General features: G+C 35.0%; 1 protein-coding gene across 1 annotated transcript; it reads left to right on the top strand.

The window, feature by feature from the left end:
- Nucleotides 1–5,042: 5,042 nt before the first annotated feature.
- On the top strand, nt 5,043–16,680 carry LOC117205695 (arginine kinase). Its single transcript, XM_033444376.1, has 5 exons — nt 5,043–5,496; nt 6,314–6,788; nt 15,113–15,473; nt 15,731–16,105; nt 16,234–16,680. Exons 2-5 carry the CDS (start codon nt 6,748–6,750, stop codon nt 16,579–16,581), a joined length of 1,125 nt encoding a protein of 374 aa, XP_033300267.1. The 5' UTR covers nt 5,043–5,496; nt 6,314–6,747; the 3' UTR covers nt 16,582–16,680.
- The last annotated feature ends 311 nt before the right edge of the window (nt 16,681–16,991 follow it).

The raw sequence follows: 16,991 nt of genomic DNA, 5'->3' as shown, positions 1-16,991 counted from the left end.
CTTGACAGTAAATTAATCAAAAAGATCCGTTGAGGTGATCACGGGTTCCTCGATGGAGAAACAAAAAAAAGAAAAGAGAAGATAAAATTACACAGGGCCTAGGGCGAGGATACAAGTGGCCGCAAGTCGGCCAACAAGTCGAAACAATGAAAACAAAGTATCCACGTTTACTCTGGGCTGCATGTTGCGCTTCTGTTCGCACCCTTCGTCGTTCTTTCATCTTCGTCCAGGCTTTTCAGGCTAGCGCAAAAAACTTCGAAAGGGCAGCCAAAAGACGAGTCGTTACTCTTTGCTTTCATCGCGTTTGATTCGAGTTTGTATTTTAAATTGCATCAGTGGTTCTAGGTTTCAGGGGATGAAATTTCTATGTTACGGTATCGAGAGATATAAGTACTGAAAATTAATTGAAGACTTTTAACATGTTTGAGGTAAAATGTCTTTTGTGGTGTATTCAAGAGGAAAGACGAAGAAAATAGACAAAATTTTATATTCATTTTTCTGTGCTGTTTTAGGTGTTTTATATTCGTACTAATTTGTTACGTTAAGACTCATCTTTGGATGTATTTGTAAATTCATAATTGATATTCTTCTGTATCGACCCAAACTTTACGCAAATTAGGTCCTTTGGATCGAGGCCTAACTTTTTTACTACGCTAGGCTTTCAAAAAGTTTGAAAACATTTTCAGATTCTTATCGCTGCCTGTATTGGATTATACATTTATTCGTTACGTTAAATGTGCCAAGCTATTTTTCCATAAAAGTAGGAATTCAGAGGCACGAAATTCAAGATTTCTTAATGAAGCTTCTCCTCTGAAGTAAAATTCAGTTTCCCCTAAATTTTCCAAAAATAGACAAAGGTATTCTCATTGTAAATGATTTAGTATGACTGTGTCGACTTTCTATGTTATCATCCAGTTTCATATTTCAAATATATTCAACACCATTATTATTTATCCGTTGTTAGAATAATAGAACAGACAACCGGTAATCAAGCGGCTGTTTAAGCTCGATTGTCACGTACGAATAAGGATCAGTTCCGAGAATACATGTGGAAATTTGACAGCACGTGGCAGGAATGTGCGTGCGACAGGTGTGAAACTCTGAGAATAGGTTTGTCTTAGAATCGTGAAAGACTCATCAGAGAATTAATCAAAGTCAGAGTAAAGAGAAAGTCCGCAGTCTGCTTATAAGCAAATGTAATTAACACCAATGAAGCTATGAACAACGTAATTTATATTATCCTACGATTGACGCTACCAAATAAAAACATCATAAAAAGATCATTAAAGAATTAATCAAACTCGAACTAAGGAGAGAGTCAGCAGTCTACTTATAGCTAATACTAAAACTATAATATCAATAAAACATTGAAGAATATAATTTATATTAGCCAACGATTGACATTACCAAATAATTAATTTTAACAAACAAGACATTATTTGTCTTCAAAAATGATCTCTCTTTGAACAACCAACTAATTTACTCTACAGAATTACAAGGATCGCGAACAATACAGCGTAACCACGATACGCGCTAGAGAAGCTCATGGTACATATTTAGTACACACGTTCATAGTGAATGCGCTTTTTAACCCGCTTTCATTCACAAGCTCGTCACCGTAGAATGTATGCGCGCACTTGTGACGTATAGGTACCAGTGCATGCATAATATTACACAAGTGAATGAAGAAAATGACATCTTACGATCGTTCACACCTCCATTATTGCACGAGGCCGTGTTCCTCTCGTAGGATAATCATGCACTTACTAGCGGGTAATCCGCATCCCTCTCCGCCCTGTGAAATTGCGTATTCGCACAGAGACATGGCACGCAATGGGAGATGATGCACCTTGACTCGATTCTCCACTCTTGGCGGACGACCCCTCGTTGCGGTATTTTATTCACTGTTAGTCAGCTTCGATCATGATTAAACAGCCTCTGCAATGGGAACGATGGTGTGTTAGGGGATTCAGATATGTTTCAGAGTTATTATTTAATTGGAAATAGGTATAGAGATCGTGGGAAGTAGATCGAGATAAAATTCTAGAATTTTGCTGATCTATTAAAGTATAGATATGAGTTTAGAGAGAAGTTCCTTGAAATTCAGAGTTTTTTTTTTTTTTTTTGAGAATGTTGGAAAATATATTTAGCAGAAAATACATATGTCTAGTAGAAAATTTGGAAAGAACTGTTAGATTTATACAGTAAGTTTAAATTGACTTTATATAATATACAGGGTGGTTGGTAACTGGTGGTACAAACGGAAAGGGGGGAGGGTGATTCTACGCGAAAAAAGAAGTCGAAAATGTAGAATAAAATTTTTTCTTTTTTTTTCATTTTTCCATGGAAACAACGATCTACAGTGAGATCGGTTATAACGAGACGCGATAAAGTGCACGCGTACCGAGCGAAAATTCAAAGTCGATTTTCTCGAAAACAAAGCCTCGAACGAAAATTTTTTATTCTATATTTTCGACTTCCTTTTTCGCGTAGAATCACCCCCTTTCCGCTTGTAGCACCAGTTACCAAGCACCCTGTATATATAACAATTAGAAGACGCCTTTATACCAAAATTATGTCAATAATTGAATGAGTTATACTTTCCTTGGCATTTATGACTTCATGAAAGCAATTTCACGAAACACGATATAATACGCGTGCATGAGTTTTTCACGCGTTCATAATCTGCCATCAGCTTCTGAGTAGTTGGCCCGAGTAAACGTCGAACCATTTATTAGGTTCCCCTGTATTATCGGTTTTCGTCGCTCTGTTCATCGTGATACGTGCACACATTCATAATGTACTTGCCTAAAGTAATTTGAGTCTCATATATGTAACGAGAGACGAATATTAAATTCCAGGGAATAGAGTCTCGTCTGCTCTTTAAAATATACAAGGAGATTCTTCGCTGTTTATTCTATATGATGCGTTTAGGAGCCTGTATAGAACGGTACTATTGCTTTTTATCAATTATTCTTTGATCGCTACTGTATTTTTGTACTTTGATGTTTCAATTTATTTTAATAAAATAGTAGATGTATATTTGAGTTTCACTTTTTATTGAGAATATTTGAAATCATTTGAGATAATATATTAATAAATTTAGAAATAACAAAGAAGAATTATAGATTATTGTAACTGTATTATAATTAAAGTAGTATGATAAAAATAGGCAAATATTTCTAGCTCGCTAAAGGACAATATTAATTTTGTCAAATACTTAACATGATTTTAATAGCTTTAAAGATAAAGATGTGAACATTCGTCATTTTGTCAGGCTGATAGTTGTTAGGATTAATGTAACTTTCCGATATGTTAATCTTTAATTTCGATTACGTCGTGCTCATGCGAAAATCGAAGTGTTACGAAAGATTAATATGCAGAGAGCAAATTGGTCGAGTAAACGTGACCGAGTGTCGTTCCTCTTTTTTTGTTCTCGGGTGAAGTTTCGCTGAATTCGACTGGCTCAGCTCGATCCAGAATTTCTCGATACACCGGTTCTCCGTCGTTTCCCGATCTCCGCGAAAAATGTAGAAAGTAGCGCTTGCTATAGACATCATGGAAACGCGTCTCGAAATCGTAAAAGAAAAATCAATGGGATTGACATTATCGACTAGATTCATTGTCTATGTAGACACATTTATGTAATTCTGTCGTGGACACAACTTAAATTTTTCTCAAAAAGCAAAAATGTTGATACAGAGCATATTAAAGCGAATACAGATTTATTTTAGTAAAGCAATAATATTCATTTTTATAAAATACAAATTTTTATTTTTATAAATTTTTATATTCATTTTTGCTTTGTATGGCGCTTTGCAAATAGGGGGATAAGCGGCCAGTGTGATTCCCATCGACTATATTGGATACATTTTATTAAATCAAGATTTAATATAAAACAAATATTTAATAAAATTTGATCTTAATTTCTCTGTGGTTATTTGTACGGTTCCAGTTTTCTATGGTAACACACTTTCATAACGGGAATACATTTTCATATTGCCTACACGTTTGACTTTAGTTGGTGGGAAAAGTATATAAATCCCATTGCCTATAAAAGGGTTAACCGAGACATGTCTACTACCCTTTCAGAAGGAATATTGCAAACTACCTAATTTTAAACATCGATTTCCATATTACTATTCACATTCCTTTTGGAAAAATTGAATTGTATTAAAAGTAGTTAACAGTAGTAAAAGATTTAATTAACACACTCAACTTAGATTCCAAAGAAAGAACAAAGGAAGATATTACAAATACGTTTGTATACATCTGAATTAATACCAACATACTTAAGTTTAAAACGCATTGCGGTGTTACATTGAACGTCATACGTTTTTAAGCAGGGCCGAAAACTGCCATTCTGACACATTCTATGCCTACGCGTATAGTTTCTCGTCTGTACAAATGAGTTAAACGCGTATGCGTGATTTTCCACGCATACGTAACACGGGAGGCTGCTGGCTGGTGTAGGTGTAGGTGCGTGCTATCGACCGGGTATCCTTCTGTGCTGGACGCCGGTGTGCCCCACCCTGAAGTGAGTAGCGTGCAAGAGAGAGCGCTATACGTAGCGAGTGAGACGAGGACAACTAGCGCCACGAGTGGTAGGTTCAAAAAGGACAGACGATCACGAGCGAAGAGAAGCGAGAGATGCAGCGAGCGAGAACAAAAGGGACAGAGGAGCACCGTGGAACCGGGAAAAAACAGAGATGGCTTTAGAAGAGGAAAATAAAAGTGGATCCGATGGGAAAAGCGGGAAAAAGAGAGAGAGGAGGAGCGTGAATTCGCGAAAAGGGGGAAAGTCGTTTAAGGGGAGAGAAGGAGCGAAGTAATGACAGAGTGACAGGAGTAAAAAGAGAGGGCAAGCGGAGATTCGTGTGGACGAAAGGAAGAAAGGGACGGAGAGTCGCGGAGAGAGAAAGAGAGAGAATAGTAGTCTGAAAAGACAAGGACATAGCTAGTGAGGGAGAGGGAGGTAGTGAGCGAGACAGATAGCGAGGGAGCGAGACAGAGAGAGATCACGGCACGCAGAAATGCCTCCTGCTTAGTGATAGCGTAGAGACTGTAGTGTTCACATCACACGCGACACGCCGAGAATTTTTCGCAAGTTCGACGCGCGCCCAAAGTATTATCGTTCTATTCCGCGACACGATAATTGGATACGTTACAAAACGCACACACTTAACGTGTATATACATATTATATAGAAGAGCGCGAGCGCGCGACCATCTCGACAAAACGCACACATATATAATACGTACGCACAGGACAACGCAGGAGACAGACCGTTCGAAGGACACGCGAACAGAGAGATAAAGTACCAGCGAAAAGGATACTTCTCTCGTATAAAAAAGACACTATCTACCTTCGAAGGAACAACGACCATATACGCACATTCCTAACGACTGTGACTAATTTTTAGAAGGCGTTCTTTTTGCGAGGATTTTTCTCGCCGAACCGCGCTCTCTGATCGTTCTCTTTCCTTCTTTCGAGACGGTGAGTAAGAGACCATACATCGATTGCACTGGCTAATCCTTTTCAATATCTTCTTACATAATAGTAAATTATTATTTTACCATCTATTTATTACATTTTTATACTGCAATATTTTTTGGCGCGTTATATGAACGATATACGTCCTAAAAAGGATCGCGAAGTTTTACAACCGGAAGTCGCGAGAATTTCTTCACGTTTGCGTACTCGATATCGATTGACGGCCGTCAGGGTTCCCCGGGACACACGCAATCCGCTTTCATTTTCACCCGCGACCAGGAAAGACATAATAATAGAGTGTAGACGCATTGATCGCGATTGCTACCAGTAACAGACGCCCATTCGCCGATTTTTCCTTCTTACCGGTTCTCAAACGTTCCTTATCTCCCACGACCGATTCTAACTCTAATACGAATTCTTTACGATCGAGGATCGCGTACCAGCGCGAATAATCAATTTTCCAATCGACCGTAGCCGGTGTACGATTCTGTCAGCGCCTTCCGTACTACGCTAGTCAGCCAGTGTGACCGGAACTGCACCGTTCAAGAACAGTTAGAGAATTTATGTGTTCACTAATCTAAATCGACGGAAGTATTAAAATAACCTATCATTTAAAGAGTAATATTTATATATAAATAATTATATATACAACATTATTATTTACATAATATATAACAGTATCCAGTGAATCATTTACTACTAGTTGCGATTTATAATTCTCTAACTAAATTGCCCGGTGATGTTAACTAAAATAAAAATTGGAAAGAAAGAGGGGAAGAGACTGACAATCGACTTCTCAGCTTTTTTAAACCATCATTAGAAAGTTTATTCGCGAGAAGAAGAATATTTCGACGGATAATCCCGTGAAAGGGGACAACGATCGGCAAGACACAGGACCTTTGACTCTCTGCCAGGGGTGACTACCCCCCGTCGACGCCAAGGACAACCGGAAGTGCTTCGAAGTACACGCTACATACACAAGTATAGCGTGTCCCGTGTATAACACGCGTTCGTTTTCCGTCCATCTTGCCTCGTCGAGGAAGTGTGCCGCCACCCACACCCTCTCTTGTTCCCCCCCGTGAACTTCCGGTCTCGAAGATCCTCCTACAGGACGTTGGGGAAGGAGAAACGTGGTGAAGAGGTGAAGTTCGATTATCGAGAGGTGAACACACGAGGTTCACCGCTCTCTGTCAGTTTCTCGCTCGCTGTCTCTCTCGCCGGGGCGTCGTCATCGTTGTCGTCGTCGTCGTCGTCATGGGCGGATGTACCTCTAAGGATACCACGTCGAACGACGAGTACGTATTCCTTGAATATTTACGGCGAGCAATTTGTAAGAACGATTACTTTTAGGATTTGTTTGATCTTTTGTGAGAAAGATATATTATGATGCATTATGTGTACATTTGTATGAGTATTTTTTTTTTGGGTCCGTTGCGTATGTATTGTTGTTGGATAAAAAATTTTAAGATAGATTATTTGGGGTTTTTAGGTTTTTTGGGAGAATGCTGTATTATGTGTGTGAGTCGGTTTAGGGGTTCATCGGTGACGTCACTTGGCTCGGTGCCCGCCTAGTGACGTAGCAGGACGTCAGATCAGACATTCATGGAATTCGTAATTGATGCATCGAAGACTCGAGTGAGTCATCTAGAAGTGTGTAGTTATTATGTATGGGAAAATTGTGATCTTATTGGGGAGAGATATTTCTATTGTTTCTTTTTAATTTTATTAATACAAGGAATGGTATTTTAATACGTTCTGTCAAAGTCTTACAGAGACATAAAAGAGATACGACTTTATTCTTAATAATTATTTAGAACAAATTTTTCTCAGATTATAAAAAAAAAATTTGGTACTGAATGGGTCACAAATATTTGAAAAAGAATCGTCAAAGTAAAATGCACCCTATCTATTGAATAGCGCTATAAAGGATAACCAGGATCTTTTTAAAAGACTTCTACAAATATTGGTAAAATAAAACATACTGCATCTATTCAGTAGTATGAATACACGAAGTAGAGGCAGAGATAGAAACTAAAAAGAATATGTAAAACAGAATACAATCTGTCTATTCAGTAGCAAGATGAAAAGGAACCAGGGCTGGTTTGAAAAATCTCTAAAAACAAATTGGTAACAAGTATAAATACAAAATACATTCTCCCTATTTAATAATAACATAAGACAAACTCAAAATTATTTCAAAAAAAAATCTCCAAAAAATATGAGTGCAAGATATAAGACTAAAATATCACTTGTCGTGTAAAAACACAAGCTTTACGTATAAAACTCGTAGTATCGGTATTATGAAAAAAAAAAAAAAACAGATTTAATTCGAGTTATTCGTCAGCAAAGCATCGAAGTTCCCATCGCTCGATCGTTAAACCTTGCTTACAAGTTACTCAGGACTTCATTATCCTTCGTGTTTCCCACACTTTAAGTATCGAACCGTCAACAGAGTTTATGTCCTCCGAAGTTTGATGTACAGGTCAAAGATCCCTCTCGACTGAAACTTTTAGCGTCTATTATCTTAGACTCTAAGAGTTAGGGAGCAGTTTCATTCGCCAATATCAAATTAATTAGAAACTGCTTTTCCATTTATCTATGTCTATAATTAGTGTATAGTTATTCATTTACTCGATACTGGATCATAAGAAAAACTTATTTTTATTAATTAGCGTTGTATTGTTTCTCAGAGAAATATTAAATGGGAACTTTTTTTTTCTACCTTTTTTTTATTTCATTCTATTGGTTTAGAATTAAATGTGTTGTTTGGACGTTCTCTTAAGTTCCTTATAAAGGAGCTTGGTCGAGTGTGTAGCCGACGTTTATAGTGGGGTAGGGACTACCCCTGTTGGTTCACACAAAAGGGTTAACCCTCTGCCCTTACGCAGGGGCGTGGACGAGAAACAGGTCGACTGAAAAATTTTATTTGCATTTCGCACGATATATCGGCCTATGTTCACTTCGCCTACCTTGTTACCGTTGTTACACTTTCCGAATGAAATATGCTCGCTGGAAAATATTTCAAAGGCTTTTTTTTTGCAATTTTTAATTCTCCCTCTTTTTTCCGATTTACGAGGAATGACTAAAGAGCTCTGTGGTAATATTTTATTGCAATTTGTAGAATACTGTTTCATTCAGTAAAAATATTTTTTTAGGAATTGCTAATGTTTAGAATTTAAAGTATTATTTTCTACGAATTATGCTCTAGTGACAATATTCTTTTTTAATTTATAAAATAACAGAATGATAATAAAATATTTAGCAATTTAAAAGAACAATAAATTTTATTATAGATCCCATTTATTATTTTGTGAAAACGAATTTTCCATCTATTTACAATGAGAAGGAGAATGCGCTCGATGGAAAACGTTTAAAACATCTTTTTCCCACTTTTTAATTTTTATTTTATTTTTTATTCTTCAATTTAAACAATTCTTTGATAACGTTCCTGTGTAATATTTAAAATAATTTTTTGACTGAGTTACGCCCTAACGAAAATATTATTTCTAAATTTAGAATGAATAGAATTTTTAGAAAAAATATTTAGAATGTCGAAATCGTACTAGATTTTGCTATAAATTCTATTTACCTGTCGAGGACAAGAATCTCCAATTTTTTCAGAGCAAGGAAACACTTCTTTCTGTTAATTAGCCACACGATAAATGTAAGAAACTTTGATTGAAATTAGTAATGACTAAGTGTAAGTTTAATTGGCATAATGAGTATTTCAATCTATTTCAATAAAGATATCGTGATGAGATAAATTAAAAAATACTGTCAGATCATTATTTGATCCTTATCGTTTGCTGTTGTCCGTCGTATTCGTAAAATATCAGAAGGAAACTTAAGACAACAATTGATCGGACTTGGTATGGGTAAAGATATTATCTGACAACATAAGAGTGCAAGTCATTTCCACTGGCATATATGAGAGTATAAATAAATATGTGTACAGACTATTAAAAAAGATGTTTCAAGAATGTAATTATTAATTATAATTAATTGAGTAGTCTTAATCAACGTGGATCTGTCCGTTAACTATCTCAGAATATACGAGTAAAATTACTTTTGTGTATTTATGAAGATTTAATAAATTAACTACTAACGTATAATTATTTCTCATATTAGTGACCGAAATTAATTTTCATTTTTATATTCTCAATTCTCCCTTTTTTTTTTTTTAATATCACGGTGTATTTAAAAAAAATGCACGTGAAATATTTCAATCTTTTAAATTATTTGTTTAGAACAGAATTGCAGATCGGTAGCTTGTGGAATAATATTTTATTATAATTATATATATTATATATTTATGTTATATATATTAATTATATATATTATATATTTATATATAATAATATTAATAAAATTTTCGTGTATAATGTTTTGATCAACACAATTTACGAAAGGGATTTCTTCACTTTTCTAAAATATCTATAAATATATATAAATGTTGATTAAGATCGTAAGTTAAAATGTCTGTTGTTTAGCACCTTATCTTATCATTCATTATCATTCGTAATTTTTTTTTTTTATTAAATCGATGGAAGATTAATGATCGATTGAAATCGTATCTAGGTTTATTATATTACTGTGGTAACAATCGTTAATTTTTATTAGACAGCGTCTCCTTCTTCTACGTATATATTTAAACAAAACAGTCAATATAAAATATACAAATCTCTAGATTTATCAAACTTTCATATTACTCCTGACGATGAAATGCTTTTGTAGAAGTCTTTTGATAGCTCCTTCCAAATATAATAATCACTTATCATTTATTACCAAAAACGCACATCATCCAGCAGATGCTTTTCAATCGATCGATATTACCGCACAGATAAAAAACAGCTATAGAAATTATAGCGATATCGATAAAGAACATGAGTCCAAGAAAATATGAAACCACTGAAGGAAATATGAGAGAACACGCAGTGTCGCACTAAAAATTCAAGCACAAAAATCGTCACTCAATTCTCAATCACTAAAATGGTTAATTCGCCATAAAATCCTCGGTGTCGTAAAATCTCGTTTGAAGAAGAAATACGGAAGAGAAGAAAAATCTCGTGTCTGAGAATCTGTTTTCACATAGCGGGGGAAAAACAGAGAGGCGAAGCTTTGGAGACGCGATGGGATCGCGTCATCCTAATCCTGGTCGACGTCGAGTGACATCGTTGTGATTAGCGTCTGGCTGAGTTCTTCCTTCTCATCGTCTCGTGGTCGTCGTCGTCGACGGATGCACGGTTTCATAAGAGAAAGAGAGGATCGACCGTTAACTGTTCGTGTCGCTTATAAATAGACGCATAACCCGGGGCGATAATCGAGGCATAATCGGCGCATAATCGTCGACAATGGGCGTATGCACGTCGCTGGGCATATGCGAGTCGGATGAAACGAACGTCGAGGACGAGTACGTATTGCTGGTTGGCACAAGCAGTGTTTCGACTCGGTTAAAAAGCCACCATCTGTCCGAATATCTGCAGTCTCGCTCGAACTTTCTCTATTTTACATTTCAACCCAAGGGTTGAGCAATACAAATTCTGCAATTATCATTAAACAGGAGCTACATCGATTAATTTTATAAATCGTAAGGCAGAGGGAAATAATGGTGTTGCAAATGCTATTTTTTTAAATTTACCTTGAAATCTGCTCTATTACAGTAAGAACAAAAACACCACAGCTTACCACTGTTCTCGAATAAAAAGGCAGAAGGATTCCGTTAATTTATTGTTATTTTCTCTTTCTCTCTTTTATGCAATTTTTTGCGGTAATAAGAAAGTGAACTCGAATGAGCGAATATAATTGAAAGTGATCTGAAAGAGGAGAAACATTTAGCTTGTGATTGTGAGATTTTTCATTTTTAAAAATAAAGTAGAAGTTATTAATAATTATTGTGGAAATTGGACGAGGTTGGAATTCCTCCGTTTTGTGAAATAAAGACACGGAAGAGGAGTAATTTGAGAATCGAAAGAATTGTTTTATTTTATATAAAAATATCACTCAAGATTAAATGTGATTATTGTACAGCGATTAATCCATATTATTATCTAAGAGATGTAGAATATCGCGATTACAAATAAAATTCTATGAGCATAGATACACATACATGTAATATGAGATTTACAGATTCTTATAAAGATACGTTGAAATACCATTAAGTATATTGATAATGAATTTCTTATTTCAAGTAGTATCATTATCCCCTTATATCAGTATCTGATGATGAAGAATCACGTGAATTTTGTATTTAATCCAAATATAATCTGCCACTATTATTATGAAGAAAAGTTCGAGCGAAATATTATGTGTATCAAAATGTGTTTCAAAATGTGCACCAACGACGAGTCACGCCTACGTCACTAATCGTGTAATAGGTACATTTTGCAATTTTGCACAAAATAATTAATCTGAGCAACTCTATGTTTTTAAAAATGATAAAGTATAAAATAGTTGCTTTATCGTGATTTCAAATGTTTTCTTATTTTGAGCAATATATCTGACACCTTGCAATACAGTCATAACATTAATAAGGAAATACACTTTGTTAATATAATATCCTCTTATGTCACAATCTTATCTCCTTAACGATGTATCATTATTTATCGTATTATTATCTCAATTTTTTCATAAACGATGGACGTTTTCAATGTTTTAATTCATAAAAATTATTAAACACTTAATGCCTAATGGTATTCTCTGTATTACTGCTTTATTATAACTGCTTGAACTATGTTTTGTATATATTCGTTCCCATATTCATGTATAAAATCGACGCCATGTTTCGAGAACGCGCCCTATCCTCATTCGATTCTAACCTAACAAACACGAGTAACGATGAGCCCTTTCGATTCACGAGGTAGCGCAATAGAAAAGTGCATGAGATCCGACAAGACAGCTGTTGCTATTGGAATTCTCGATGTCAGGCTCGTTTAAACTCCTTAAAGCCCTCTCCGCATCAAAGGATACCTTTGTGAGACCATTGGCTCGCCTCTTTGCTAATCCCATCTCCCGACAAACTATTAAACTATTTGGAACTTGGTGAGTAGCGCCAAGGATATTCGGTTGACTTCTAACAAATTTTTCTTTCATACTTTTATACGTTTCCTTATTGTTTGTACATCGCCATATTGTTAATTATTAGATGTTTCATGATAGTTAGAAAACTTGTGATTTATTATGATTGAAATAACCTCGTAGAGCTTATATGGGAGAAGAAAAATGGCGAAAAAGTGACAAATTTGTATCCCTTCAGGCACCTAATATTCTAACAAGGCATCACACATTGCATACTTCGAAGAAGAGAAGGATGAAACGTAACAATAACTCTTCGTATTCAATACATTCCATTTGTTTTCGAAGTAAGTTATAATATAATAACAAACATGTTTCATAGGACATTTATATTGTAATGTTTTACCTTAATTTGTCGCGTGTTATTGTTATTAAGTAACAATATTAGTATCAACTTTTCTTTGTAAAATAGCGTTTGAAATTTTACATTTTTTTTACATTTCCAAGTTATGATCATTTGAAATCAGAAAGTTCCAATTCATATTTTTTTGCCATAAGTAATTGTACTTTTTATGATACAATTAGGACTTATAGAATGATGTCTTACTAGAATTTTGTATGTGCTTGAAGGGGTACTTTGCCACTTTCCGACTATCATTCTTTGTTGAAGCATCGTTATCATTGATGAGTTTTGAGTATGTTTTGAGAATTCGACTGACATTTTAATAAATGTTTCTTTTATATTTTTCTATATTTTCTTATTGTTACTCATCAGATGTTTCGTGATAGTTAGAAAACTTGTAATTAATTATGGTTACAATAATTAGTATATAGAGCGTGTATGGGGAAATTTGTTGAAGCATCGTCATCGTCGATGAGATTGTTTTGTAATCATGGAGTTGCAAGAGGGTTGTGAAAGTTGCATTACGATGAGGGTGATGTTACGTAAAAGTTATATGGGTTATGTACAACATACAAGGTGTCTCAAAGGAAAATGATGAGAATAGTGGGGGATGTTTTAGGAATGGATAATATGTAGACTATGGATTTTTATGCGTTTATGAGAAATTTAAATATGCAAAAATTCATAGAATATATATATAATAGGCAGAAATATACAAAATATCCAAAGTACCTTTATCTAATATCTTACTCCTTTTCGTTTGTTTAATTAAATTCGTAGAAGTTGCATAAATATTTTTATATTATTTATTTTTATTAACAAATTAAGAACAGAATAGTGAAATAGTACATAGTACGTAAAAACTAAAGAATAAAAATAAAGAAAATGAAAATAATTTATATATCATTATTAAGATACGAAAAATGAATTGAATCTTTTTCGTAGTCGCAATGTTAAAAAAGAACAGGATTGTATGATGTAAATTGGTTGAACAAAAAATGAAGTAAAACATTGCGTTAACGCGTTAATATTTCAATAGTACACCATAATATTTAATTTTTATAGAACATTAGGTTGTAATAAAAATTGTTTATAGTTTATTAGCGCACTTTTTATTCTATAACATTATTTAACATTAAATTTTTAAATATTAGTAAACTACGTGTTTTGATAAGTTACGTTTATTACTTTAAATAGTTTGTTCGAATTAATTCCAGAAGAAAAAATTAGACGTAATTAGCTTGAGATTATTATATCTGCACATATGAATAGTGGAATGTAAAGAATGTGTTAGTGGTTGTAACTCATTCATTATAATATAATATACAAATACTTTTTAGTGATAATAGAATTTTTTAGATATATCATATTCATATATTTCAAATGTATTAATTACAATACAACTTTTGTTAAGTATCAATTAGCAAAATATATTTAATAAAAAAGAGGGAAATAAAGAGTATACTTCATCGCAAATATTCAAAGTTAAATTCTGTTTCACCGCAATTAAGAACTTCAATATTTGCACTGGCTATCTTGCTGCTTATCACCAATTTCAAAAAGCTTCTACATTTATGATATGTACATAAAAATGCGACTGTTAAACCAATTTTTATACAAGGCAGATACTATGTATGCATATCGATACAGCGGATTTTCTAAAATCTCGAAATATATTCCATTGTACTATCGCGTATATCGTAATATAGCAGACAGTTATGACTATCGTAGACGATCTGGTACGAATAATACGTGCAAATAAACACGTAATTTTTCACGATAAGAGACACTGATAAGAAATTAAACGACCTTGTTACAAAAGTCCCGTCTACGCTATAATTGATTTCCAATCTATCATTGAAGTGGAAAACATTATGTATCGAATAGCAAAGAAGGAAAGACTAATTCTCCTGGTCCTATTAATCTATTTGATATTCTTTTGCTTCATGTAAAATACGGTTATCTTATAAGTGTAAAAATCTGTTTGTAGATCCATTGCATTACTTTACATTTTGCATTCGTGATTTTACTATCTTACTGTCTTATTCTTGTATTGATTAATTTGAACAAAATTTCTAGGTTCAATCTACTATATTTTTAAAAGTAGTCAAGAACATTAAAAAAATGTTCAAATTGTTTTAAAAATTATTTTCCATATCGTATGTTCTTAATACTTAATTTATAGTGTAATTTAATTGTTTATAGCAAGAAAAATAGCAATATGGTTGACCAGGCAGTTTTGGACAAACTGGAAGCTGGCTTCTCCAAAGTGGCTGGCTCTGACAGCAAATCTCTGCTGAAGAAGTATCTGTCCAAAGAGGTCTTCGATCAACTGAAGACAAAGAAGACTTCCTTTGGATCCACCCTCCTTGATGTGATCCAGTCTGGAGTGGAGAATCTGGACTCTGGTGTCGGTATCTACGCGCCTGATGCTGATTCTTACACAGTTTTTGCTGACCTCTTCGATCCCATCATCGAAGACTACCATGGTGGCTTCAAGAAGACTGACAAGCATCCACCAAAAGACTTTGGAGACGTCGATAGCCTTGGCAACCTTGACCCAGCTGTTAGTATTGAGTTAGATTGTAGTTTAGATGCAATGAAACGCACAGTATTTATTATAACATACAGGATTAAGATTAATATAGCAAATATTATTGCAAATTTATTTTTATTCGGTAATAACTATAAAACTATAATTATAATAAATTCATACTCGTTCAGTAGTAGTGGAAGAATGATTCCTAGGCTACTTCTAAGATAACCATTCCTCTCAAGAATTTAATAAATATAAAGTATTGATTAATCCTTTATTCTTCCCAGGGTGAGTTCATCGTCTCCACCCGTGTAAGATGCGGCCGTTCTCTGGAAGGCTATCCATTCAACCCCTGCCTGACTGAAGCTCAGTACAAAGAAATGGAAGAGAAAGTCTCTAGCACTCTGTCTGGCTTAGAGGGCGAACTCAAGGGAACTTTCTATCCTCTAACTGGTATGAGCAAAGAAGTTCAGCAGAAACTGATCGACGACCACTTCCTGTTCAAGGAGGGTGATCGCTTCTTGCAAGCTGCCAATGCTTGCCGCTTCTGGCCCACTGGCCGTGGTATCTACCACAACGATGCCAAGACCTTCTTGGTCTGGTGCAACGAGGAAGATCATCTCCGTATCATTTCCATGCAGATGGGCGGTGATCTTGGACAGGTACAAAAAATAATTAAATGAAGTATGATTAAACAAATATCCGCAATCTAATGACTATATCAATGATCGTAGGAACAAAAAAGTCTATAGCCTTTCAAGTTAAGTAATTAACATTCTTTTCCTTGAAGGTCTACCGTCGTCTGGTGAGCGCCGTGAACGAGATCGAAAAACGACTTCCTTTCTCCCACCACGACCGTCTTGGTTTCTTGACCTTCTGCCCTACCAACTTAGGTACTACTGTCCGTGCCTCTGTACACATCAAACTGCCTAAATTGGCCGCTAACAGGGAGAAGCTTGAAGAAATTGCTGGAAAGTTCAATCTCCAGGTCCGTGGTACTCGCGGAGAGCACACCGAGGCCGAGGGTGGTATCTACGACATTTCCAACAAACGACGTCTCGGTCTGACCGAGTATCAGGCTGTGAAGGAGATGCACGATGGAATCGCCGAGCTGATCAAGCTCGAGAAAGAACTTTAAACAGCGCGCCAGAAAAAAGCAACCATGCGATCATTTCCCTCTTTTATTCGCCCTTTAGACGTTCTTGATACATCGAGGATCTCCTTTCCTTCGGAAAACGAAAACGAAATTCAAACATCTTTAAGAAATGTCCATACTGTTTCCCGCATAAACTGAAAGAAACGCGTATATCGAAGAGAAAGATAAAAATGTATTATAGTTTGTTCACGTTTTCAAACGTGAGGAAGGAAATTAAAGAATAATAGGAGGATATCCTAAAAAAAGAAACAATTTCTAAAAGACAATGGGGCATTTCTGGGATTTCTGATCCACGCTTTTTGTCACGTGGTATAATAATGGTGGTATAATATGGTTTTGGTCCTCGATGTGCTAAGATCTCTTCACGCAGCTATAAAGCGCGTTCTTAGAGT

This window comes from Bombus bifarius, unplaced genomic scaffold (genome assembly GCF_011952205.1).
Source record: "Bombus bifarius isolate JDL3187 unplaced genomic scaffold, Bbif_JDL3187 scf7180000007992, whole genome shotgun sequence".
NCBI lineage: Eukaryota > Metazoa > Arthropoda > Insecta > Hymenoptera > Apidae > Bombus > Bombus bifarius.
This window is presented reverse-complemented; position numbering and strand designations above follow the sequence as displayed.

What these genes read in the sequence shown, in the direction of transcription:
- LOC117205695 (XM_033444376.1), top strand. Translation starts at nt 6,748, where the DNA reads ATGGGCGGATGTACCTCTAAGGATACCACGTCGAACGACGA. An exon ending in GATACCACGTCGAACGACGA is followed by an intron (nt 6,789 to 15,112) that starts GTACGTATTCCT and finishes AATTGTTTATAG; the next exon opens with CAAGAAAAATAGCAATATGG. An exon ending in TTGGCAACCTTGACCCAGCT is followed by an intron (nt 15,474 to 15,730) that starts GTTAGTATTGAG and finishes TATTCTTCCCAG; the next exon opens with GGTGAGTTCATCGTCTCCAC.